Source organism: Miniopterus schreibersii, assembly GCF_964146895.1.
Source record: "Miniopterus schreibersii genome assembly, chromosome: 13".
Taxonomy (NCBI): Eukaryota; Metazoa; Chordata; class Mammalia; order Chiroptera; family Miniopteridae; genus Miniopterus; species Miniopterus schreibersii.
Window position 1 is genome coordinate 56,485,913 of NC_138113.1, and position 25,428 is coordinate 56,511,340.

The 25,428-nt window shown below is 39.0% G+C and overlaps 1 protein-coding gene and 1 pseudogene across 3 annotated transcripts in view; both read right to left on the bottom strand.

Annotated features, from left to right (window-relative positions):
* MRPS9 (mitochondrial ribosomal protein S9) overlaps nt 1–15,051 on the bottom strand; it is a 50,133-nt gene extending 35,082 nt beyond the window's left edge. Inside the window, exons 1-2 of one of the 2 annotated variants that reach the window (XR_014000186.1) lie at nt 14,132–14,309; nt 6,498–6,677 (exon numbers count right to left, since the gene is read on the bottom strand). Coding sequence is in view for 1 of the 2 variants with exons in the window: in XM_081156998.1 (XP_081013124.1) it covers nt 6,498–6,677; nt 14,132–14,266 (315 nt within the window). In the remaining variant the exon portion in view is untranslated. Of the gene's footprint in view, nt 1–6,497; nt 6,678–14,131 lie in introns of both variants that reach the window. The other variant, XM_081156998.1, reaches the window with a different exon arrangement.
* A 1,404-nt stretch (nt 15,052–16,455) lies between these two features.
* Nucleotides 16,456–25,428, bottom strand: part of LOC308566289 (leucine carboxyl methyltransferase 1 pseudogene) — a 37,611-nt pseudogene continuing 28,638 nt past the window's right edge. The window contains exon 2 of the transcript in view: nt 16,456–17,258. The product of the transcript in view is annotated as a leucine carboxyl methyltransferase 1 pseudogene (transcript). The remainder of the gene's footprint in view (nt 17,259–25,428) is intronic.

A 25,428-nucleotide genomic window follows, 5' to 3' on the forward strand; every position in this document is an offset into this window, starting at 1 on the left:
TACGTGAGGCTTAGTGAAGCAGATCAATCACTTGAGGAAGGTCTAGCACAGCAGAATTAGGTCACTGGTGTCAGGAAAATGGCAACACTCCCTCCACACAGGCTTTCAGACAGTGAGCGAGGTGAGACAAAACACCAAATACAATGCAGCCTCCAGTTTAAATCACTCAGCGATAAATCAACATACTCAACAGTATTTCAGATTATTTTCCCCAACATTCAGTGTCAGGTAGCATGGAAGATCTGTGTGACAAAGGCAATTAGAAACTTGTAAGTGATTCAAGCTACGGTAGATTTCATTTATTACAGTTACTAGTAATCTCCTGTTCCTATATTCTTAGGTAAGCAAGCAGCTGGAGTTACTATAGAGACCAGAAAATCAAGTGACAGAGTGCTCTGACTTGCTCAACATTACAGTGTTAGTTAGTGACACTGCAAAAAACCTCCTCACAACAGGTTTTGCATCTTCCTACACCACCACTTCAACTACAATGATTAAAAAAAAAAATCCACTTAACCAAGTTCTACATGTTTTGCATCTATAATTCCTCAAAACAATAAATTCAGCTTCATTTTAGAGATTCTATATACTTTTAATAATTGGAGATTTTTTCATATTAATTCATGATTTCATTACTTCTTTTTGCTAAATCTATGGAAGATTTTTAAAAATTATACTCTATTGGCACAATGACACAAAATTACATCAACTTACTTTCACCACACACACATACACTCACAGTTTTAAAAGTACAGAATAGCTGTCACCTCTTACATTTACATAGTGATGTTAAACATATCTTCTCTGAAAAACAATTCTACACTTCAAAATCCAGAACTGGCCCTGGCCTTTATGGTTCAGTGGTTAGAACGTCGGCCTGTGAACTGAAGGGTCTCCGTTTCAATTCCAGTCAAGGGCACATACCTCGGATGCAGGCTCGGTCCCTGGTCCCAGTCGGGCCAGGGCTGTGAGGGAGGCAATCAGTCGATGTGTCTCTCTCACATCGACGTTTCTCTCTCTGTCTCTCGCTCTCCCTTCCACTGTCTCTGAAAAACAATGGAAAAAATATCCTCAGGTGAGGAATAAAAAAAAAACAAAAAACAAAAAACCCAGAATCAAACATACTGTTTCTGACTAGATAGGATCCTTTAAGAGTTCTCTAAATAATATAAAACGGATAATCTAAATGGAGACACCAATGTATGTCTGTTGTAAACACCTTAACAAAAATATTTAAAGATATTTTAATATATAAAAATCGATATTTGAAAAAAATTTATTTTTGTTAATCCTCAACCGAGGATATTTTTTCCATTGCTTTTCAGAGAGAGTGGGAGGCAGGAAGGGGGAGAGAAAAGGAGAGAGAGAAAGAGAAAGAGACAGAGAAACACTGATGTGAGAGAGACACATCGACTGATTACCTCCCACATGCACCCCGACCAGGCTGGGATCGAACCTGCAACCCACGTACGTGCTCTTGACTGGAATCAAACCCTCAACCCTTCAATGGACAGGCTGATGTTCTAACTGATAAGCCACACTGGCCAGGGCAGATATTTTAAATCTTTAGAATATTTACTTAAATGCATTTTCACAGATGGTTTTGGCTATCATTACTTTAGCAACTGGTTAATAAGCAATATAAAAGAAACAGTTTCTAATACATAAAATAATAGATGGTTTAATCTAAATACAATGGCACCTAATTTACCTATGTGAAAATTATACAGTGAGCCTAGAGTTTTAACGAGGTAATTGAATTAAATTATAGGTCATGCCTACTCTGTAGAAATTAAATTCTCATGAAAATAATTTTAACATCTTAAACTAACAGTCCGATTAAACATCCAAGCAATGAACTAACCATTCCAAACAACATAATTCATTTTTACACTTATCTTTTGAAAATGTTTATCCCTTCAGAGAGAATTACAAAACTGTTGACTGATTCTGTTTTCTCAGTGATCTAAATATGCCACAGGTACATCCCAAAAGGTTGTAAAGAGATGTTCAAAAAAGCCTTAGGGCTAAAGTCAGTTGGATAGTGGATCTTCTGGCAGAGAACTCAGGAACACACAGGTCACGGGAGAGGGGAGGACCATTTTAAAAAGCAAACAATAAGCCCCGCGCGTGTGGCTCAATTGACTGGAGCATTGTCCCGTGACCAGGAAGGGTAGAGAATGCAATTCAAGGTCAGTGCACATATCCAGGTTACAGGTTTGATCCACGTCAGGGTGCGTATGGAAGGCAACCGCTGTTTCTCTCTCTCTCCCCCCTCCCTTCATCTCTCTCTAAAAATCAATAAAAACATATCCTTCAGTGAGGATTAAAAAAAAAAAAAGCAAACAGTAATAAAAAAGGTACCTCCCCCAAAAATGACAGGCCCAGATAGTGTCACTGATTAATTCAACCAAATATTTAAAGAATAATTAACACCAATTCGTCACAAACTTCCAAAAATGAAGAGGTGAGATCGTTTCACAACTCATTCTATGAGATCAGTATTACCCTGATGTCAAAATCAGACAAAGACATTAAAAGAAACTACAGATCAGTATCAATTAGAAGCAAAACTCAGCAAAATACTAGCACGCCTAATCCAGAAACATATAAAAAAAAAAATTACCCACAATGACAAAGTGGGATTTATTCCAGGAACACAGTTAAACACACAAATCAATTAATGTAAAACATAAAAAAACAAATAACATGTATCCTTTAAAGCAGCGATTTTCAACTGTTTTCATCTCATGGCACATAAACTAATTACTGAAGTTCTGTGGCATACCAAAAAACACCATATTTTTTGCCAATCTGACCAAAAAATTGGAATAATTTTGATTCATTCACACTGGAAGGCAATTGTTGTGTTGGCTGCTGTCATTTTTTTATTTGACAATCTCGGAATAGAGGTCAGTGCCCCTGACTAATAGTCAGATATCACAAGCTTTAAGAATTCTTGCCACACATGGGTTAAAGGTTGCTGCTTTAAAGTGTTAAGTGTGATACAGGACAAAATCTGATTCTTGTGAATCTTAGTTGACATCCTACACATTGTGTTAGCTCAAGGTCCTATTAAAAGTTTTACTAAGTAACGTTTCATTGAACAATGTTAAAAAACAAAAATCTGCAATTGCTTCTATTATTCCCAGAACAAATCTATAGGTAAAATAAGGCTGTGTTTTATGACTGACTCTGTGATTTGTTATGTCATAAGCTTTTTTTCAGCTTGCTTGTCTCTTTAGTCCTAACAATAATATGAAAGTAGTTGTTATTATTTTAATTTAATAAAGATAAAGAAAATGAAAAAATCAATTAACATGATATACCATATCAATAAAAGAAATGATCACCTCAGTAAAAGCAAAAAAAGCATTGACAATATCCCACACGTCTTTATGATAACAATGTTTAACAAACTAGAGATGGAACTTCCTGTATCTGATAAAAGAGCATCTACAAATAAATCCATGGCTAACATCATTTTTAATGGTGAAAGACTGGAGCTCTCCCCTAAGATCAAGAACAAGATGAGGATGTCCACTCTTACCATGTCTAGTCAACGTTTTTGGAGGTGATAGCCACAGCAATTAGGCAAGAAAAAAAATAAATAAAAGGCAACCAGACTGAAAAGAAAAAAAACTGCAACTATTTCTATTGACAGTTTGAACACATCAAATCCTAAGGAACCCACTAAAAAACTGTAAGAATTAGTAAATGAGTTCAGCAAGGTTGAAGGATTCAACACTCAAAAATTAATTGTATTTCTATCACTTGCAATAAAGAATCCAAAAAGAAAACAATTCTACTTAAAATTTTAAGAAAGAAATTAATGCTTTTAATTTAAGCATCAGAAAAAAATACCAAACATGAATTCTGAAAACCATAAAATATCATTGAAAGAAATTAAAGAAAATCTAAATAAACAGAAAGACATTCCATGTTCACAGATCAGAAGATAATATTAGGATGGCAATACTCCCAAAACTGATCTAGAGATTCAACACAATCTCTATAAAAATACTAGCTGACTCTTTGCAGAAACTGACAAGCTGATTCTAAAATTTTTAAGGAAATTCAAGGGGCACAGAATTGCCAAAATGATCTTGAAACAAGATCAAACTAGGAGTACTTCCCAATTTCAAAATTTATTACAAAGCTATAGTAATCAAGACAGTGTAACACTGGCATAAGGATACATTAAAGATCAATGAAATATAATAGAGTGTCCACAAATAAACCCTCATATTTATAGCCAATTGATTTTCATTAAGGGTGACAAAACAATTCAATGGGGAAACAATAATCTTTTCAACAAATGCCACTGGGACAACTGGACATCCTCATGTAAAAGAATGAAGCTGGAACCCCTATCTCATACCACATATAAAAATTTCTGCAAATGAATCAGACTTAGGTAAGAACTAAAACTATAAACCGCTCAGAAGAAAACATAAGTGTAAATCTTCATGACTTTGGATTAGCAATGGTTTCTTAGGTACATACCCAAGAGAAGTGAAAATGTGACCGTACAAAAACTTTTACATGCATGTTTATAGCAGCACTGTTCCTAACAGCCAAAAATGGAAACAATCCAAATGCCCATCACCTGATGAATGGACTAAAAAGAAATGTAGTATATCCATGCAATGGAAAAGTATTTCGCCATAAAAAGGAATGAACAGCTGACATGATAAAACATAGATAAATGTTGAAAACAATATGCTAAGTGAAGAAGCCAGTCACAAAAGACCAAGTATTGTATGATTCTGTTTATGAATGTCCAGAGCAGGCAAATCTATAAAGACAGGGTAGCCCAGAGCTGAGGGGACGGGGGAGGCGAAGAGTGACAGCTGCTGGGGGTGCAAGGTTCTGTTGCGGAGTGATGAAAATGGTCTGTGGTAGACTGGTGACGGCTGGGCAACTCTGTGGGAAGACTGAAAACCAGGGTATGTGAAGTGTGTCTCAATAAAGCAGCCACCAAATGAAAAAAAGAAAAAAAAACACAGCAAAATAAGTTGTCTCAAGAGAAAAGCCTGAGGGGCACAGAGATACTGAGACTGCGGTTCTCCTTGAAAAACATAAATCTACAGTAGGACTGCTGTGCCTAGATGCTCACCATTCCCTGAGCTTTTTAAAGGGCATGTCACTAAATGTGGAAGAGAAGGTCTTACTTAGCGTGTGGTCCTTTTCTTCAATTCTTCTTTAAAAAAAATAACTTTTTGAGTATTACAAACACTAGTTACTTTTTGTCCTTTTCTTCTTGAAAATCATCATGTTTTGAGTCTGTAGCTAAACGTTATGTAATAATTCTGGATACTGTCAGACGTCCATTACCTACGAAATGAGGCCGATATGAAGAAAGAACACGAGGTTCAAAGTTTAAAGTTTTAGCTCTTTGCCCTCTACCCATACGTATATACTTAAACATGATGCTTATTCTTTTTGTGCCTCAGTTTCCTCTTCTAAAAATGGAGCAATACCTACATGACCTTTGATAAAATTACTGTTATAAAAATACAGGTTTCTTAATATCCCTAAATATTGTCCAGGTTACCAAAAGATTCAAAAACAGGACAGCAGCTATGAGGTCCATCACTCCAGGTCACCTGGACCTATGAGGACAATGGGAAATCCTTCCAGCTTAGCCAAACGTGTTGGTCTGGTGCCTTAGAGACATACTGAAGTACCACTTACAAATAATTAAGAAAGGTAGACAAAAAGATGGGAAGTAAACTAAAAATGCCTAAAAATACAAAATGATTAAAAGAATTATGTATTTGAAATAATATAAAATGTTAAATCTACACAAAGATGTTATTCTTCTGTTAAATATCAATCATCATGGGATGTCATATGTTACTTTTTTTAAAATTAGAACCACCTTCAAAATTGTTAAATTAAGTTCTTTTGCTAGCTATTCTGGCATGTCTAGCAAAAAAGTAATGTTGATATTACAACTTTTATTGGGATTATAATAATTCAAGAATGGTATATGAATAGAATTCTAACCTATCCTCAAATCACTTAGGACATGCCCTATGCCCTCACTTTGAAAATTCAAACATACAGTTAAGTTGATAAAAACACTGGGTTTAGATTTACTTATGGGATTTCCTATGAACTTGACTATATTTCCATTACCATTTGTTTTATCATTTTGTAAGAAAGCAAAATTTAAGACTACACTACAGAATAAATGTTTCCAAATTGTGTATAAGGATTCATAGTGGCTCCTATGCCCTTACATCAAGGAAAGTATTCATTTCCAGTTAAAATCTAAAACTCGCCATACATTATGATGCTTCAAATACAGAGCAGTTATCTTTCTTTGAAACCATCATTTCAACTTGCGAAGTTTTACAGTGCCATATTTCCTTATTCCAACAGTTTGACTAACATGTACACGGAGCTTAAGGGCTCAGGCTGAAGAACAGTGCTTTCAACGCCTAAAACTTCACAGCAATTACTTTTCAGCAGAGTATGCCTGTACTTACATCAATATCCTCTTGCGTAAAGGTTTCTGGATCTTCTCCCATCATGTTGGCTAAATGTCTCTTTCCTATGTTGAACTCCTCAATCTGCTTTTTAATAAAATCCACTGTGTAGGTTTCACGTCTTAAGGCTGCAACATTTTTCTTTGTTGTTACAACTGCGGTATGTCTTAGTCTTAATATCTAGCAGAAAATATAAATGGAAAGAAAAGAAAAAAATTTACATTAAACACTGATGTTGTAAGCCACTGTCTCTAAATAAAACAGGATTTTCAAACAGTTGTCTTTTCATAATAATAGTTGATATAATAATAATAATAGACTCAGTTGGCAGGAGTCTGCAGACAAGTTAAAAGGCCTGTTAAGAAAGCTGCTCAAAAGATTGCTTTTTAAGGCCTGTGCTTACAAAGTAGTTTAAACTACTAGCATTTCAACACATTAAAAACAAAATACTACAAACATACATTATTTGATTCTGATCTGTCAACTTCAGCTTCTTGTGATATTTGACACACATGAAATGAAGGACAACTGCGCCACTTCCTTAAAAAGAGGCAAAGGTACCAGCAGACAATCACTAGCAGGCAGAAGTGGGAGTAAAGGGACAAGTACTTGGAAACAGCACCCTTAGATTACAGGCACTCACCTTGTCTAGGGTACAAATGCAACCTATCTTTAAGTGCCTTAAAATAATAGATTTAGCTTAGTCTGAAACTTTATTCCATGGTCCTTATTTTAAGCTGACTCAGTGAAGAAACTGCTTCACTAAAAAGCAAGGCAATTTCTTTGTATTTGTTTGGTTCCATATTTTATGTAGAAATAAGGGCTTCCACATTTTAAACTATCAGTAATGATATCGCACTTGCTGCTGTGGACCCTTTATGCTGTGGCACTAGGGATTCCCCCCCAAGGCATGAATATTTCATCTGCAATAAAGGAAAAGAACCTGAAAAATGTTTTCAAATGACCATTCGGTCGCACTGAGTAGCTGGAGAGAACCAGAACAGATCTTTCTGGTCCTGGCTCTTCTCAAAATCTTCAGTCTGTGGTTCTCAGCCTGATCCCTGCCTCAACAATTTTAAACACTCTTAAGTAATATTCAGACTTAGTAACTCATTCATTTCCCTTTTCATAAACATAGACGTCTCACACACATAGCGCCACCAGCACCACCCCTCCCTTAGCCATTCCCACCCCTCTGAGAATCAGATTCCAATAAGTCTATGGTATTTTGGCACCACAGTTACACTAGAAAATGGAAGAAAATATACAGGACAAATATGAAAATATCCAATTAACAGTAAAAATTATGTTCTCAAACTCTCACAAATTAAAATAGTGATAAAACAGTTTCTTGCTTTTCTTTGATGAGTAAGAAAGGGCAATTTAAAATTTCATGAAACTTTATAGTTCACTTTTTCTCAGGAAAGCACAGAGGAGTTTCTCTTTGTATTATGAATTATGAATCAACAATTATATTTTCTTATAATGCTCTATAAAGATAGTGTTACTATCAATGAGTAAAAACATGACACAAACTGGCTGATGTATATAGTTAGCCTGCCCTTTTATAGATAGAGCCTGTTTTTACACCCTGTTACCTCTCCCCATAGCTAGGTGACATGGGCACCAATTCCCCACCTCAATAGTTTTTACCATCTTGTTTTCACTTTTTTTCCAGGCTTTTCTTTAGATTCCATGCCTTCTTTGAACAATGGAGAAAACTGCTTCCCATATTCAAAGTGAAAATGCTTTTCTGCCCCAAGAAACATGGTAAAAGTATGAATTTGGGGAATAAAAAGTAACAGTCATGTAGTAGAGGTAATTCTTCCAAATGTTTCATTGCCAAAGCCATGGTTACACTGCTGGCTTTGTAAGTAATATGACAAACATTTTTGTCCATAGCTAAAACAATCCATTCATAATACAGGTAAATCCACTACACTTCCCACCAATCACCAACCACAGCCCTCGAAAGGAGAAATGAGTCTTCCACTGAACATGGCTCCAATCACTGAAGTAATGAATTCTAGAGGAAAAGAAACATTAGGGAGGAAAGTGATGTGTTCCATTTTGGCATGATGCATGTTGAGGTGCCTTACAGGAGTATCAGGAGAGGGGTCTAGGGGGCAGATGGCTGTGTGTGTGTGTGTGTGTGTGTGTGTGTGTGTGTGTGTGTCTCTCTCTCTCTCTCTCTCTCTCTCTCTCTCTCGCACAGGAGAGATCTGAGCTAGAGGTATAGTCTGTTAATAATCACATAGGACACGAAGCAGGGGAAATGGCAGGCATTAGTGTTAGGATGAGAAACATCTCTTCCATGCAAAGAAGCAAAGTCGTTTGTGAGGGAGAGTAGGCAGAGAAGTACGGTTACTTATGTCTTCTGGCCACTATTTTCCTTGTGAAATAGGATATGAGATGGACTGCAGGGTAAGGAGTGACAGGTTTGATGGACTGCAAAGGGTAGATAGAATAATTAAAGGGAAAAAAAATTAGAAAAACATTTTAAAGTGGCTATTTATATTGGATGTGAGCCAAGGCAAAAATACCAAAGAAACACAAATCTACACATCTACACTATCTGTAAATTTTCTTTGTCAATTATCTTTTTGTTCCTACATATTTCCTTCATATGTTTCAGTGGTATACTCAATGCACTATTTGGCTCAGGAGAGTTTTATCTGAAGGCAGACTCTATGCTTCAGCATTATAAAGTATTCCACTGCCATGCAATACTTTTATCCTGAACTCAATGCTGTTGGATCACAATATTACAAACCTTTTAAACTCCCATTTGCACTACCCTGGAATATCATTGCCCATATTTTTTATTTAAATTAAGTCATTTTAGGTTTTGTTCTTTTGACCCAATCTGAATTTTTTTAAATACATGCAACTATTCCATTTAAATAGGCTTTAATAGATACTGTCTTATTTTTAATCTTATTTTATCTTTACATTTTTTATGCTTCCTTCCTATTTTCTTTCTTTCGCTATATGGTCTGTACTTTCAAAATTCATCTTTTGATCTGGCAATTTAGACAGTACACAGTGTTTTTATTTTATGAGTTTTTATCCATGTCTCTGATAAAATATATTTCTCCTACTAACTTCAGCAATACCCACTGACCACTCACCTTATTCTGTTCTCTTTTTCAATCACAGTAATTACCTGACATTCTATCCTCTGTATATATGGTCTCTCTTAGTCTTATTTCTTGTTGCTTTTTTCTGCTTTCTGTATGATTTTTAAGTCTTTACTCCATGGGTTATTTTCCTTTTTCTGCAGTGTCAATTCTGTAGTCACTCTAAGTTTTTAGCTTCTTGTATCATCAGTCCATCTTCAAAATTATATCCTTAACAGTTTCTTTTGATCATATCTATTTCACAGAACTCTCCCTCATCCAACCTTTTTAAAACGCTCTTGATAGCGTGAAGTGGCTAAAATAATTCTTCCATTTTGAGTAAATATTCCTTTGTATTTTCATCTCTCTCTCACACTGCTCCTTTTCTTTTGTTCCTACATTTTAGCATCATCTCTGATAAAAGAATTGATTATTGGCTTGAAAACTCATTTCTTCACTGGATTTAAATTACTTTTTATCTGTCTATATTCTCCAGGGTTTATGACATGAGGTGGCAGCTTTTGTACTTTTAACATAAATGATACTTTAAAAATATCTGTAAAATGTTTATTGTTGTTCATAAAGGGCTTTTTCTTTAACATGTTCCCAATTTGCTATTTTTCAGACAATCTCTTTAAGATATTTAGAATCTTTTCAAAGACATTTGTACATACTGCTGAAGAATATGATATTCTGGAAATTCATAATATTTATTAAAGTTACAAAGCCATCGCAGCATCAGTACCACACTATTGAATATACTTATTAAATGTGAATTATTCGTGCAACGAATTCACACAAAAATATTTACATTCAAGGGCGTCCATCATTCATTAGTACAAGCCATCAAGTAAGATGAGGCTGCAAGTGAAAAGACCAGACCTCAGCTGAGAATCCTGGAGAGAATGTGCTTTGCCACCAAGTACAATTCCCAACAAAATTTTCTACAGGTTCTATTTCAAACTGAGAAGCTACTAACGGAGAATTTCCCTCAGACTTTGTTTTCATGGAATTGTACTGACACAACTTGACAGATATGCTTCTTTTTAAAGATAATCAGGGGGTCAGACAACTGTAATTTCAATTCAGCAGGTTGCCAAAAACGCAGACACATCCTGACAAAGCAGTGATGTCCCAAATGTGGCCAAATGCCAGTGCTACACACTACTTTAATGGTATTAAGGAAGTACTAAGGAGTTTCCTTTTGTTCAATTGGATAAAAATGGAACAAAAAGAATCTGCTGCTAATATGAATAGAAAAGGCAAAAAAATACTTTGAGGAATAAAAGAAAAGGTAAAGACAGATGTCAGATTAGAGAAAATGAGGATAAATATAGGATATTACAACCTTCAGGAGCCCGTGAGATGAGAGATGAGAAAAACAGATACTTAAGACAAAGATAGCAATGTTTCTACAATAAAACCAAAATATGCAAGGGCTAAGACACCAGATATCATCGATCATTCTTTCCTGGTAGACAGTCCAATTCAACAAGAGCATTTTGGCTCAGTAAAAATGGAAAGTTTAAGCGCTGAGAAAGTGCTTAGTAGAAAATAAAAGAGGATATATTATCAAGATTTTGTAGTAATGTTTTTCAAAACAGAAACTGGTCTACTGCTTTTCCTTACTGTAAGTCATAAATATTATAGAAAGGTAAATTAGTATTCCTAATTTATACCGACACATGATTTAAGAATTCATGGGAACAGCATGACTGTAAACTGCTTGTAATATGTATGATAATCTAATGTGCGAGAGATTTAAAAAAAAAATTCAAGTTCCTTAGCATAAGCAAAACAGACGATAACCTGGACACTGCCAAACTTTCCAATTCTGTCTCTCACCATTCTATCAATTATAACTGCTGTAACAAATCATTTGTTGTTACCAGAATCCACTGTACCTATTACATCTTCCTAGAACAGAATACCTCTCTTTTTTCAGGTAATTCCTAATTGCTCCTGAAGACTATTCTCACCTCCTGAGAAGCTGCCCACCACTCCACCCTTTGCAACTCCTTTGAATTAGGCACTGCACTTCTGTATTTACTTCTGTAAATCTCACAGTACACTCTATGTAGATCCCTGGTAGTCATGGGTTTATAATCTGAAAAGTCTGGCCATTCATAAGCAAGATACCCTCCTACACCCAAAATCTGGGACAATGAGATATTTGCAATTATATTTTGGCATTAATATGAAACCAGTGTGCCACATGATTGGTATGCAAGAGGAAATCTGCTAGTAAGGATCCCAATTGAGCACCCAAAAGTCACTGCTTAACAAAACTTGTTTCTTTGTCCTTGTATCAGTGTTTCTCACTGTGACCCACAGTAATATTTATTGTTTATATCACCACCTACTACACACTTACACATATAAACAAAATGCAAAAAATACTTATCCTGTACAAGAAGCACTTTATTGTTGTTATTCTAGCCTCCCTGCTCCCTTCATTAAGTTGTTGGTAACCTCTGAAGGGATTTCATAAGTAATGTGTTACGACCACTCCCCCCTCTCAAAAAAAAAAAAAAAAAGGCATAGTGTTTTAGTCATTCATGAGATGATTAACATTTTTGTTTTATGAAACATGGCCCCTAAAAGGAATATAACTATTAAGGTTGGAGCTAAAAGTAAAGAAATATTAATATTCAAGACAGAGAAGCCATATGTATAAAATCATTAAGGGTCCGATGTGGTCAGTTAAGTCTTTCCATTATATCTGAGCTGTACCTCATGTGGTTAAACATGTGCTGTGGTGGTGTTCAGGAATCTGGGGACTGCTAAGGGTCCATACTGTCTGGAAATTATTTGTTTGACTATGATTTGTTTACTTTGCAGTGTCTGGCTCAAATAAAGTGCTCAGTAAACATTTGCCATGTGGATAAAAAAGGGCTTAATTTCAAGAATAATCAGGGAGATGAAAATCATTGTACCAAAGAGAAACTGTTTTTCACCCATCTTATTGAAAACATAGTAATAGATAATGCAGGTAGAAAAAGGGGCACACTCATACATCAGCGATGAAATGTGAATCACTACACCCTTCCTGGAAAGCTATGTAGGAATATCTATTAAAATTGAAGATGTACACATCCATTGCAGCAGTAACCTCAAAACAGGAACTCTCTCCCACAGAAATTAAAGCATCAGTACCTAAGAACTAGACCAGGATGTTCACTGAATACTTTATTAATGGGAAGAAAATGGAAACAAGCAAATGTCCACCAACTGTTAAATTAATGGTGTGGCCCAGCAGTTGAGCAGTGACCTAGGATCCAGGAGATCGAGGTTCGATTCCCGGTCAGGGAACATGCCCAGGTTGTGGGCTTGATCCCAGCAGGGGGCATGCAGGAGGTAGCTGATCAATGACTCATTATTGATGTTTCTCTCTCTCTCCCTTCCTCTCCCTGTAATCAATAAAGATATATATATTTTTTAAAAATTGTTAAATTAACGTTGATACACTCACACCACAAAATATCAGCAGCTAGATTCATAATAGGTGACTTGCAAGGATTTCTACTATATATGTAAGTTAGAGAAGCAAAAAATGCAGTGGGACCCATTTTTAAAAAAGTATGCATATGCATGTATGTTTGTGTATGACTAAAAGAACAAAGATACAGAAGATGCATAGGTTCAGGAATTCCAGGGAGGTAAAGTTAGCAACCCTCCGCACATGCACACACAGTGTCAACAAATAAAAATATTCTAATATTCTGTATGCTATAGTCCTTTTAATAGATAATTGTGTGTGGATACAGGAAAGACATACTCAAAAGAGAACCAAGAAAAACTAAGTTCCAGAATATTTTCCAATAATAAAAAAAATAAAAGTATAAGAGTGGTTGATTTAGGTTAAACTATTTTTAAAAAGAAAAATGACAAGTTTTAGATCACAGTATTTGACTTCACGGGACTTGGTAACGGTCCTTTCCCTCCGTGAAACATTCTCCTGTGTTCCACGACACCATGCTGTTTCCCCTTCTGCTCATTCTCATCTCCTGGGCGCTCTCCTGCCTCGACGGCCCTCCAGGGCCCTCCCCGCGGCCCTCGGCATTAATGGACAGTGCCCCCTCTGGGCTCCGTCTCCCCGCAGACAACGTTTTGGGGAAATTAAGAAAACAGAAACTGCACAGATTTTTAAAAAGTCACTATCTAGCACCTCCACAATGTGACTTTCTCCACCTAGTGTTCCAGGCCACCTCGCGCGGGAAGGCGGGACCCAGCCCCACGCCCACATGGGGACAGCCAGGCGGGACGGGGGTCGCTCTACTCCCGCCGGCAGATTGACTGCCCCCTCGCTGCACCCTGAGAAACTCAGAAGCGGCCTCCAGAGTGGCCGCTGAAAACCAATACCCACTTCTCCTCTCTCCACCTCAGAATTCTGCTGAGTACCTGAGACCCTAGGGTTCCCGTCTGCGGACACCAGAGACAGCCGGGGAAGGCGACGGCCCTGCACCATAGCCTCGCGCTCCAGGGACCAGCACTCCCATTCCTCCCAGGCCGTACCTGGGGTCCGGAAACTGTCTGCAACTCTGTGGCCGCGGCTTTCCAGGGGACTCGTCTCCGGGCCAGGCTAACCCTTCCCCCGAGAAAGAGCCGGTGGGAAAGGCCGGCGCCGCAGGACGCACAGGAGGCCGCCATCTTGCCTGTGGAAACCCCGGGCAGGAGGGTTGGAAGGGCGGGGCCTGGCGACTGCGCAGGCGCCGGCGGGCCGAGTTCGGAGGTGGGCGGGAGGAAGCTCGCGCGAGAGGCTGGACCAGGGGGCGTGTCCCGCGGCCCGAGGCAGCCGATAGGGTGCGTGAGCCCGAGGGGCGTGTCCGACTCCACCCCCGGCCCGCGCTGACTCGGGCTGGAGCGGTGGCGGCACGTTTGTCTCCGCCGCTTGTCTCCGCCGCTTTCCTTCTCCGCAGCTCTGGAGGTAGGTTGCTCTCGGTGTCTTCTGGGTACTTGACTGATTTGCACGTGACTCGGACCGGCCCGCCCTTCCCTGGCCCACAGCCGCACCTCCTCCGGCTCTGCCCGCGCCGCCCTCTCCGTCCTGCCTTCCGCACGCTGGGCAGCTCCTCTTCCTCACGCAGGCATGGACTCCCGGTCCCGCGCCCCCTCTGCCTTCCCTGCGCGAGTTTTCCCTCCTCCCTCCTCTCCGCAGTTTCCGGCGCCCAGGGTCTCCGCCGCCCTCCAGCAGCTGCCGGAGCGGGGCCTTCACTCCTGCCTCGCGCCCTGACTGCGGGAAGCTCACAGGCCAAACCGAAAGCCGGTGAGGAGACGCCGCCTCCGCTTGTCTTCGCGCGTCCCTCCGCGTGGGGTTAGTACCGAGCCTCCCCTGACACCCGGTCGGAACGAAATAAATAGGTGTTAGGTAGAGACGAGTGCGCTTCGCCTTCCGAGACCCGTGTCCTGCCGGTAGCTCCCCGCTTGCTTTGCCCGGAGCACGTGTTAAAGGCTGTCGCAGCCGGCTCGGAAAGGGCTCCCGAACATTCAGATGTGGAGGGTCGGCAACATTAAAACACAAACATGCGGAGACAACCTGAGGCCGTGCAAAGTGGCCAAGCAAACGAATGCCATCTCCTGTCACCATCATGTCTTCAAACACAACATTTGGACATTAAAAAGGTAGAACGGACATCATCTCGGAATAAAGAACGGTCCTTTAAATGGAATGTATTTCGTTGTGCAAAAAGCTCACTCTTGTTGTTCTTTCTTTTGTCGCCTTTTAGGCTAGTGAAACTTTAATAAGAAGTTGTCAGAGGTCCATTAGCTAGCATTTGGGAACCAGACTTTATAGGTTGTTAAAATATATGTATGTATGTTTTTAATTCAAACATCAGACTTCATGGTCTGAATTTTTAGCTAAAGATTGCTCTCTTTTTCTGGTATATATTTTTATGTTTTTATTGATTTTTAGAGAGAGAGGGATCGAGAGATAGAAACATCATGAATCAGGCTGCAGCCTCCTGCACGCCCCCTACCTGGGATCCTGCAACCCCCGGCTTGTGCCCTGACTGGGAATCCAACTGTGACCTCTTGGTTCCTCCATCCATGCTCAACCACTGAACCACACCGGCCGGGCTGATATATTTTATTTGAATTTATTGGGGTGACATTGGTTCATAAAACCATACACGTTTCAAGGGTACCCAGCTCATCTGCGTACTGCATCATGCACTCATCACCCAAAGTCAAGTCTCTTTCTGTCCCCATTTGTCCCCCTTTGCCCACTTCCACATATCCCCACCCTCTTTCCCTCTGGCTATCACTGTACTGTTCCCCGTGTCTGTATGATATATATGTATATATTTGCTTAATGTCATTACGTTTTTTTCATCAGCTCCCCCAAAATAGATGTTTTTAAACAACACTTCCTATACATTATAAAAGTTTTTAAACTTAATTGTGGAAATTTAACCAAGGAGAAAACAATCAAATAAGCATGTAGAAGCAGAATTTTTTAAATTGGCAACTGGGATTTATTTAAACGATAAGTCAACAGGAACAAGAAGTGGTTCGACAGCCCTAATAACAGATTTCTTGAGTGTGGGATGGATAGGTAGACAAGGCCAGGCCATCACTCAGGAAACTCAGTGTATCAACTCTGGGAAGGTCAGTGGCTGTAGCTTCTGGCTCAGCACGAGCCTTAAGCAGATTAGTACGTGATCTCCTTCAGACTTAGTGCGCTTCCTCCAGCACAGGCAGTATGCTGCATGAGCTGCTCTGGAAGCTGTTTCCTCCATGATTCAAGGGGCTTATTCTGCTGACTTCAGTCCGAGGTAATCTGCTGTACAATTACATCCTACTTGTGACTGATACTCTTTCCCGTCTATTCTACAGGAGCCATTCTTTCGGACACCTAAGGACTTGCAGGTTTCCACCCTCGCCAGGTCACATGGTCACCTCCACAGGTTTTGAGTCATGATCTGTCCAAACCAGTCATCCACGTTCACCCGTTCATAGTTTATGAACGTGGCAGTCCCAGAACTGTTGGCTGCCAGCCTGATTAGGTTTGCAGACTGCTCTGGAGACCAGCACACACTCAGTTACCAGGACTGTTGCAATTGTGTATTTGTGTAACTTTTATTTAGTTTCTCTTCCAGTTCAGGTCAGTCTTGAAGATCTGCTCCAATTATGGCATATCTCTTTGAATCTAACATGTGTCCACCGATTTGAAGTGTGTCCTCTGAATGCTAAAATGGGTTTTGATATTAGAGTCTTGAATTTGATGCTGTGCAGCTTTCTCATGACTATTATCGAAAAGTCAACTTAAATATATTTACTTGGGAGATCTTGATTCTTTAATATTCATAAGGCAATATCCATCCCAGCCCCAAGGTTTATCATTTGACAGTGTCATTCTGTCGTCTATAGAAATGCCTTTGTAAGCTGACCATTGCCAGAGACTCAAGCAAAATAACCTCTGTTAATTTCAGGGGCCTCCCTCTCTTTAGACAGTCTCACAAGATGCTGAATGGAAGGGTTACCCCAGTAGCCAGTGCTTACTGCAAGCCTCTTGCATGTAGACACATCTTCGCAAGGGCTGCACACCCCCTCTTTGTCTGTTTCCATTGAAGAGGAAGGTCAAGAGTTGAAGGTGGGCCGCCTTAGGCTAGTTGCCAAGGGTGTGGAGACTCCAGGGATGCTGTGCCCACCCAGAACATAGAAGCAGATTTGATGGCCACTGTGGGAAGGCTATACCATTTTTTAAATAAGTAAGTTGGAACATATAATAACTATGTAAGTACTGAAATTAGGTTAGGAATTGTGGAGGTTTTATTCTTTATTTTTTTCTCTAAAATTCCTGTTACAGCCTTTTACTGGATTACAGTAAAGCAAATGTAATAGTACATTTCCCACTTCTAGGGGCAACACTTGGACTGCTGCATTAAATTTCCTGTGTAGCCTTTGAATTTGGGAACAAATACACTGTTATAGGTTGACATTGGATACATAATTTGGAGACAGAAGGAACGATTCGAATCAGGATAATGCTGGTAAACATTTAAAATATGAAAAACCTGTAATTTTACCAAACACCTAAAACTTAGATTCATCTCATTTTTCTCTCATATACTGAGCACCTATTATTGGCGTAGGTATTAAGTAAGCATCCTGGGTACCATGATCATCAAGTCCTTAAAGTCCAATATGGTGGAGTCATGTCTAAGACTCCATAAAAGGATGGATAAGAACACCATAGAGAAATGACAATGAATGGACCAGAAATACACAGGAATATGGATGAGTTTCACCAGGAGGGAAAACCACAGTTACATATTCTTACAGAGCATGATCCCATTTACATGACTTTCAAAAACCAGCAAAACCAAGCAAGGTGTTGTTTAAGGGTTTATTGATATGTAGTAAAACAATAAAAAAAAAAAAAGCAAGAGAATGATAAATCCAAACTTCAGGACTGAATATCCAGGGAGGAGGGAGAGGGATGCCATGAGCAAGGCACAGGGGCGGGCGATGACGCTCCTGCCAGTGTTCCTTATTGTTAGATGACTGGTGAATGCACAGGTGTTTGTTTTATGATTATTATTGCGTTTCTAAACAAATGTTATAGATACGCATAACAGGAAGTTGATTTTCATCTCCCATCCTACCCTAACAGTGAAGATGCGGCAGGCTATGGCAGGAGTGGAAATTGGTACAACTGTTATTTCATTTTCCTATGTTTCTCATATCTTATTCTCTTACTGCTCTGTTCTTTATTATCTTTTATTCATCCCCTGCTCTCTCTTTTCATACCCAGTGTGATCACTTAAATATTGAATGATGTAGTCACCATAAGATACGCGCGCGCATGTGCGCACACACATACCCCCCCCCCACACACCCCTTTAAAGGATTCCTAGAAAACATCTATCTGCAGAGCTCTGTGGATCAATATGAAAAACCTTAGCCTAGAAAACACACAAAGGCTTAATGGATTTCACAGATAACAGAACTCCAGACAACTTTTGATCAAAGATGACCAAACACTGTGTGGTTCATGTAAAATGCATAAATGTGAGTTTAAAAAATCAGCATTCTTATCTGAGCCCTGCCACAAACTTACTCTTTGACACTTGCTGGTTCCTTTAGTTGATGGGAAACCTCTATTTCTCAGCAGTGTAATGGAGCTGGCGGGGGGCAGGTGGGGGGAGGTTAGACCAGTGATTCTCAACAGTGTGGACCTCGCAGCAGGGGCATCAGCATTACCTGACTGAACTGTGGGTTGAATTATATGTTAAAGTCCCAAATATGTTAAAGTCCTCCCAGTGTAACCTTATTTGGAAATAAGGTCTTTACAGAAGTAATTGGGTTTAAATGAGGTCATTAGGATGGGTCTCCTAATTCAACATGAGAAGTACATACTTATAAAATATAGATACAGAGACAGACATGTACAGAGGGAAACAATGTGAAGACAGAGAGAGAAGATGGGCATCTACAAGCCATGGACCACCTGAGGCTGCCAGAGCAAGGAAAGAGAGCTGGAATAAATTCTCCCTCAAAGGCCTCAGGAGAAACCAGCTCTACAGATACCTTGAGCTTGAACTTCCAGCCTCTAGAACTTGAGAAAATAAATTTCTGTTGTTGCAGCCATCTAGTTTGTGGGATTTTCTTAAGGAGTCCTAGAAATACACCCAGTATATTGGTTCTGAAATGTCCACAATTTTCTGCTGCTCCTTCCTTCAGTAAGTGGAGCCACTCCCCTTTAGTGTGAGCTGGATTTGATGACCTGCCTCTGAAGAACAGAAAAAATGGCAGTCATGGTGTACAGCTTTGGACACTAGTCACAAAAGGCACTGCGGCTTCCTGCTTGCTGTCTCCTGGAGTGCCCATTCTGGGGGAACTCAGATGTCATGTCAGGGGACAGCGCTCTGGAGAGGTGTGCCCCGGGAGGAACTAACGCCTCTTTCTACTAACCATGGACGTGAGCAGTCCTGGGAGGGGACTCCCAGTGAGTCTTTGTATGACTGCATCTTCCGTCAGCATCTTAACTGCCACCTTATTGGAGATTCTGAGCCAAACTGCTGACCTCAGACCCCTGGACCACAGGAATTAGGAGATAATATGTCGTTTAAGCCACTAAAATGTGGGGGCGTTTGTTACTCTGCAATAGACTAGTGCACCTGGAAATTTGTTAGAAATGCAAATTCTTGGGTCTCAGACTATTACATCTGCAGATGAGGCCCAGTGTAAAGTCCTTTAAATAATTAAGAATTCTCATTTTGTTTGGTTTTATTTGAGTTTACAATCTATTATTTCGTAATAGGTCAGGTTCCATTACATTTAATCCAGGGGCAATGCCCTTTCCCATCTTGACCGTCTGGCAGATTACTACACATCGTTTGTGGGCGAGCATGTGGTTAAAAATACATAATGTAAAATTTACTATAACCTTTTGTAAGTGTAGAGTTCAGCGGCATTAAGAACGTTCACAGTGCTGTGCAACTATCACCACCCTCCACGTCCAGAGCTTGTTCATCTCCCCCAACTAAAACTGAACACATTAAACGAGTCCCATTTTCCCTCCCCCCAGCCCCTGGTAACCACCATTCTACTTTCTGTCTCTGTGAATTTGACTATTATAGGAACCTCATATAAGTGGAATCAGACAGTATTTGTCCCTTTTGTGCTTGGCTTATTTCACTTAGCATAATGTTTTCAAGGTTCATGCACATTATAGCATGTATCAGAATTTCATTTCTTTCTAAAGCAAAATAAATATTTCATTGTATGGATATATCACGTTTTGTTTATCCATCTATCTGTCCATAGACACATGAGCTGTTGCCACCTTTGGGCTGCTGTGAGTAATGCTGCTATGGATGTGGGTGTACAAGTATCTGTTCAAGTCCCTGCATTCAGTTCTTTTGGCTCTATATCTACAAGTGGCATTGCAGAATTCTTGTTTTTAATGTGGCAAGATTTTGAACTTCATCTACACAGGTAGGTACCTACAAAAGGTAACTCAGTTGGAATTTAAATCTTCAACTTGTAAAGTCTTTAATTATCTAGACCACTCCCAGCTAAATAAGCAGTATACATGGTGTATGAAAAAGAATAGTGTAAATTTCACTGGAGTTTGAAAATATTTAGAAGTAATTTTAGTACATAATTGCTGTACATCAAGCTTCCATAACAGGAAAACCTCTCAACCTACAAACTAAATCTACTCTGCCAAGATGCACATATTTTACCATATTAATTGAATTTTAATAAATAACAAGTAGAACAAATATCTTCTTTGTTTTTCCCCCCACTGTGGACCCAATCCACTTTCATATGCTCTTTACCTACGAGCTGTCAGTTATGTTCACTTTGAAAGAGACAGCACTTAAGCTGTCAGTCAACATTGTTATGATGCTTCAAGAATAATTTCTCTGGGCTTCATTATAAAAAAAAAACTTGCATAGAACATAACGGTGGGCTAATCACACCATTCACTGTGTATTGAAAATCACTGCAAATGGGCAGTGTGCTGAGGGCCGATGACTTCCTCACCATGCTTATAACTACTTTGCATAGATTCTGCCATTTTTTAAAAATTGCATGTAGACAGTGAAAGTAATTTCAATAGGGTGGTTGGATTATGAGTGGTTCCCCTATGTGAAATAATAGTGCGTAGAAAATGGTCTGTGATATTTTGGCTATTTCACTCATGCCCTAAGCACGGATTTGGGGTCAATACAGGACCCCCTGTGATGGGAGCTGAGTGGAGATAAAGACCTAGAAAAGGAAACCAAATGGTCGAAATTACAGACTGGACGTAATCAATACACTAGGTCTTTCAGAATGAAAAAATATATATAATTGAAATAAAACTAGGCCCAAAGTGAACTTCTGGAGGCATAGAAGGGACTATTTTAGGACAAACAGAGGAGCTATGACCAACTAAAAAGTGCATTGCTCCTTAGAAGTGGATGCAGCCTGGACATGTAAATAAGAAAAGAAGACTGTGACCCAGACCTGAAAATGAGGGATGTTCTAAAATGTCATTTTCACTCTTACTCCTTTGTGGAAGGAAGTACCGGTAGGAGCAGCATATCTCCAGTGTCTCTGTTAGAGAAAGAGTATGGATTTAGATGGACCATGGGATAACGGTCTAAGAAATACAGAAGAGAATTATGTAAGTTCTACATGCATACTCACATAAATACACAATATAAAACATTAAAAATTGTAAAGGATTATATAGCACTACATGGCATTAATTGAGCACTGTTCTAAGTTTTATCTCATTTACTCATAACAAGACCCCTACGAGAAAAACACTATTATCCTCTTATTAGACAGAAGAAGCTGAGGCATGGAGATGTTAACTAACATATAAGGTCCCACAACTAGGGAGGGATGGAGCCAGGCAGCGGGACCCAGGATCACACACACTTAACACCACTACTTTCTGTCACACCTGGGGCCTACCCAGAACCGCACAGAATCCGAGTTAGTCCAGGGCGACTTAAGAGCCTTCACTTTCGCCTGTATCCATGGCATCTGCTCACTTACCATTCACTTCAGGGACCCAGTGCACTTGTCTTCTTCCTTCAGCACTCAGACCACTGCTCTCACTGTTCTCACCTACCCCATCTCCTGTGTAAGGACAGGAGATTACATCTGTCTAGGTAGCTTTTCAGAGGTCAAAAGCTGACTGTCCTTCGGATATGTTTTCCTTGGCCTGCACAGTGTGTGTGTGTGTGTGTGTGTGTAGTTTAAATCTGAATGCTACACCCTCATTTGTCACATCCCCACCACTCTGGTGCCCTACTTCAGGCTGTTCCCATGCTCATGTTACATCTCAACTCTTACTGGTGCCCCTATGAGAGCTACATATATGCACGTGACGAATGCTTTCTGATACAAACATGAACCCCCAAACCATTCAGAGTTTGCCTACTCAAAGATGGTTAGGGTTGCTGGGGCTCTAGGACCCAAAAGATTCTTCCAGAAAGGCCAAGCAGGAAACGGGGTATTTCATGACTCGGAGACATGGATAAACCTGCCCAGCATCTCTGCTGACTGCTGCCCAGCTAGGAAGTGGAATTTTGATACTTTAGGAATTAAATAAATTAATCTACACAAAAACTCCTTTATCACCCAATATTTATTGATACATACGTTACAAGGCTCTGTAGTAGGAACCACCCAGGTATAAAGATGGTACCTGTCTTTCAGCAGCTTATAAACTTATAGTGGGGAAAGATATTTGCACAAATATGATTATTCTAGAAAGACAGTGATAGAGTCATGAAAGGATTGTAAAGTAATTTGGGAGTTTGAAAAGAAAAACATTACTGCCTGCCAAATGGGCCAAGACTTCCTAAATGTTTTATAGAGCTGCAAATCAAAATAAGGAAACCATCCAACTCATTTCTTTACCATCTCGCAGAACCACTTCCAAACTTGCTCTGAAAGCAATGAACGTACCCCAGCTTATAATACCTACAAAGTAGAATTTTCCACCTTGCTTTATCAAATCATGTGATTGAAAATTATTCTTAAATATCCTTAAATGATTCAAGCATTTGCATTCCACCTTTCCTATTTTCACTGAGGAAACTTTCCTGGTCCATTTTCCAAGTGTTTTCCAAAATCAAGTATCACACCTGATAATTGTGTCCAATTCAACAAGCATATCAGTCTACTGTGTGGTTAAACTATCATCTCTTTATGAATAAAGTTTTGGTGTGATTAAAAGGAATATTTTATCCTGCAAAAACAGATTCCTGAAATAAAAATATCACTTTTCAAGCAAAGCTATAAGAGTTACATTTTTAAGACCTTTGAAGCTTAGATATATTTATGATTATATGGTAAATCCATGACTTCTTATCATTTTATTTATATATCCAGCACTCTTTAGATATAGGTTGCTGACCTCAGGCATACACTTGCCAAATATTCATATTCTTTATAACGTCTTATCTAACCAGAGCCAAGTGTTTCTTTATGTCAGAAGCGAGTGTTCAGTTTAAGAATTCAACAATTCATGCAGTTTATAACAGGGAAGAAAAATTGATAGTATGAGTTAGCATACCTTCCAGATTTTTAAAAATACATTTGGCCCATGTTGGGAAAAGGGAACACAAGGGGAAAAGTGGAAATTTAGTTTGCATCTTTTGTTTTTTGTTACGTAAGCAATCAGAATTGTAGGTTCACACCTTCCTATCAGCAGGCAGGGATTCCTGCTAAACAGTGGGCACAAACACTGGGTTAGTAACACTGTATTCATTTGTGCTCAATTACAGGGGGGATTTTTTATAAAAACCAGGTATTAATTTGCTTAAAAAATGATTGAAAGGGTAGGTGGGTCAAGCTGTAGCTGAACTTGGAGGAACAAGTGGATGCCTCATGCTCTGCCCATCTGTCCCCGCTTAATCCAGTTACAAATCTAAGTCTCACGCGGGTGCCTCTGATTGGCTGAAACAGTCCTAATGGAATTCTAGCTGCAAGGGAGTCTTTAACGTTCCCACTTTAGCAGTCAGGAGGGAAGTAATTTTTTAACCGTTTTGCTTGCTGCTCTAATCCTAACAGCTTTCTAAACACTACCCAGTACCTAGAAGTTAGACCATAAATGTTTATTGAAGGAAAGAAATTAGAAGGGATGTTGAACAAGCTAATCCAAAGTTTTTGCAACAATTTAATGAGGATATTGCTTTAAAGGGGCTCAAGTGTCTAGTAGAAGCTTAGATGAGATAAATTTAAAGTCCTTTTAAAATCCCCTGAGGTCAGGGTCCATGTCTGTACTGTTCATATTGTATCCCCAGCTCGACAGTGCCCTGCACATCCCAGGCAATCAATAATAAATGCTTGTTGGGCGAATGAATGATTACATAGATGTAACTTGTCTTTTCCTCCTGTCTCCAACTTTCCTCAGTGGCCAAGATCCATATACTGATTATTCTCCAGTTTTTTTTTATATCATGTAGCTCTTATATTTGATAATTTTGTCATTTGATTTCCTTTTCCTAAGTTGAGAATGTGTACAAATGAGGCTTTGTGAGTATGTTTGTGTGCACATTCTCTTTTTACTGACAGCTAAGTTTATTTGAATGCTTAGTTAACTCAGTGTAAAGCTGGTCATCACAAGAACAGTGTAGTTGTCTATGGGTCCATTTCGACTTTTCCTGCACAGAAAGTACCATTGAAGAGTTTTATCCCCGCAGAAGATGGCTTCCTTCTTATCACAGAAAATAGTAGCTTAGCTTTTAAATCAAGGCGAATGTAACATGGTTAATCAGAAAATAATGGTCATCATATCAGTTTTCTAAATAGCATGTTCCTGACGTGGCTTTATTTCTGTGATTTAGAACGAAGGACGATAAGGAGAACCGATGGTTGTTCAGCAAATGCCTCCTCTCGTTTCCATATTCAGAATAGGGGTTTTCCTTCTATTTTTGTATTCTTTATTTTTAAAAGCCTGATTTTTTCTTTCCTAAAAAAATTACTGGTGTTTCATTTTCTGTTCTGAATTTGTAGAAACCTCAATTTGATATGCAGACCCAGCTTCTGCATATTTCTATAAATGAATTATTGTAATGATTATTTAATTGAAGTACGGAAAGTTCAGCACCTTTAGGAATTAAAGTTAATTTATTACACATTATGCACAACTCCATATTTTTTTACAAATTTGCACTTTGTAAGACTTGTTTTTTCCAAAATTAGATTTATAAACACATCTAGAAAAAAAAGTATACCTTATATTTATTTAATAATTTATGTTTTCCTAAGCATTTTAAATGTTTTACTTATTTGATTCTCATAACAACCTAATTACATTTTAAACATACTGGAAACTATGTCAAGTTTGGATA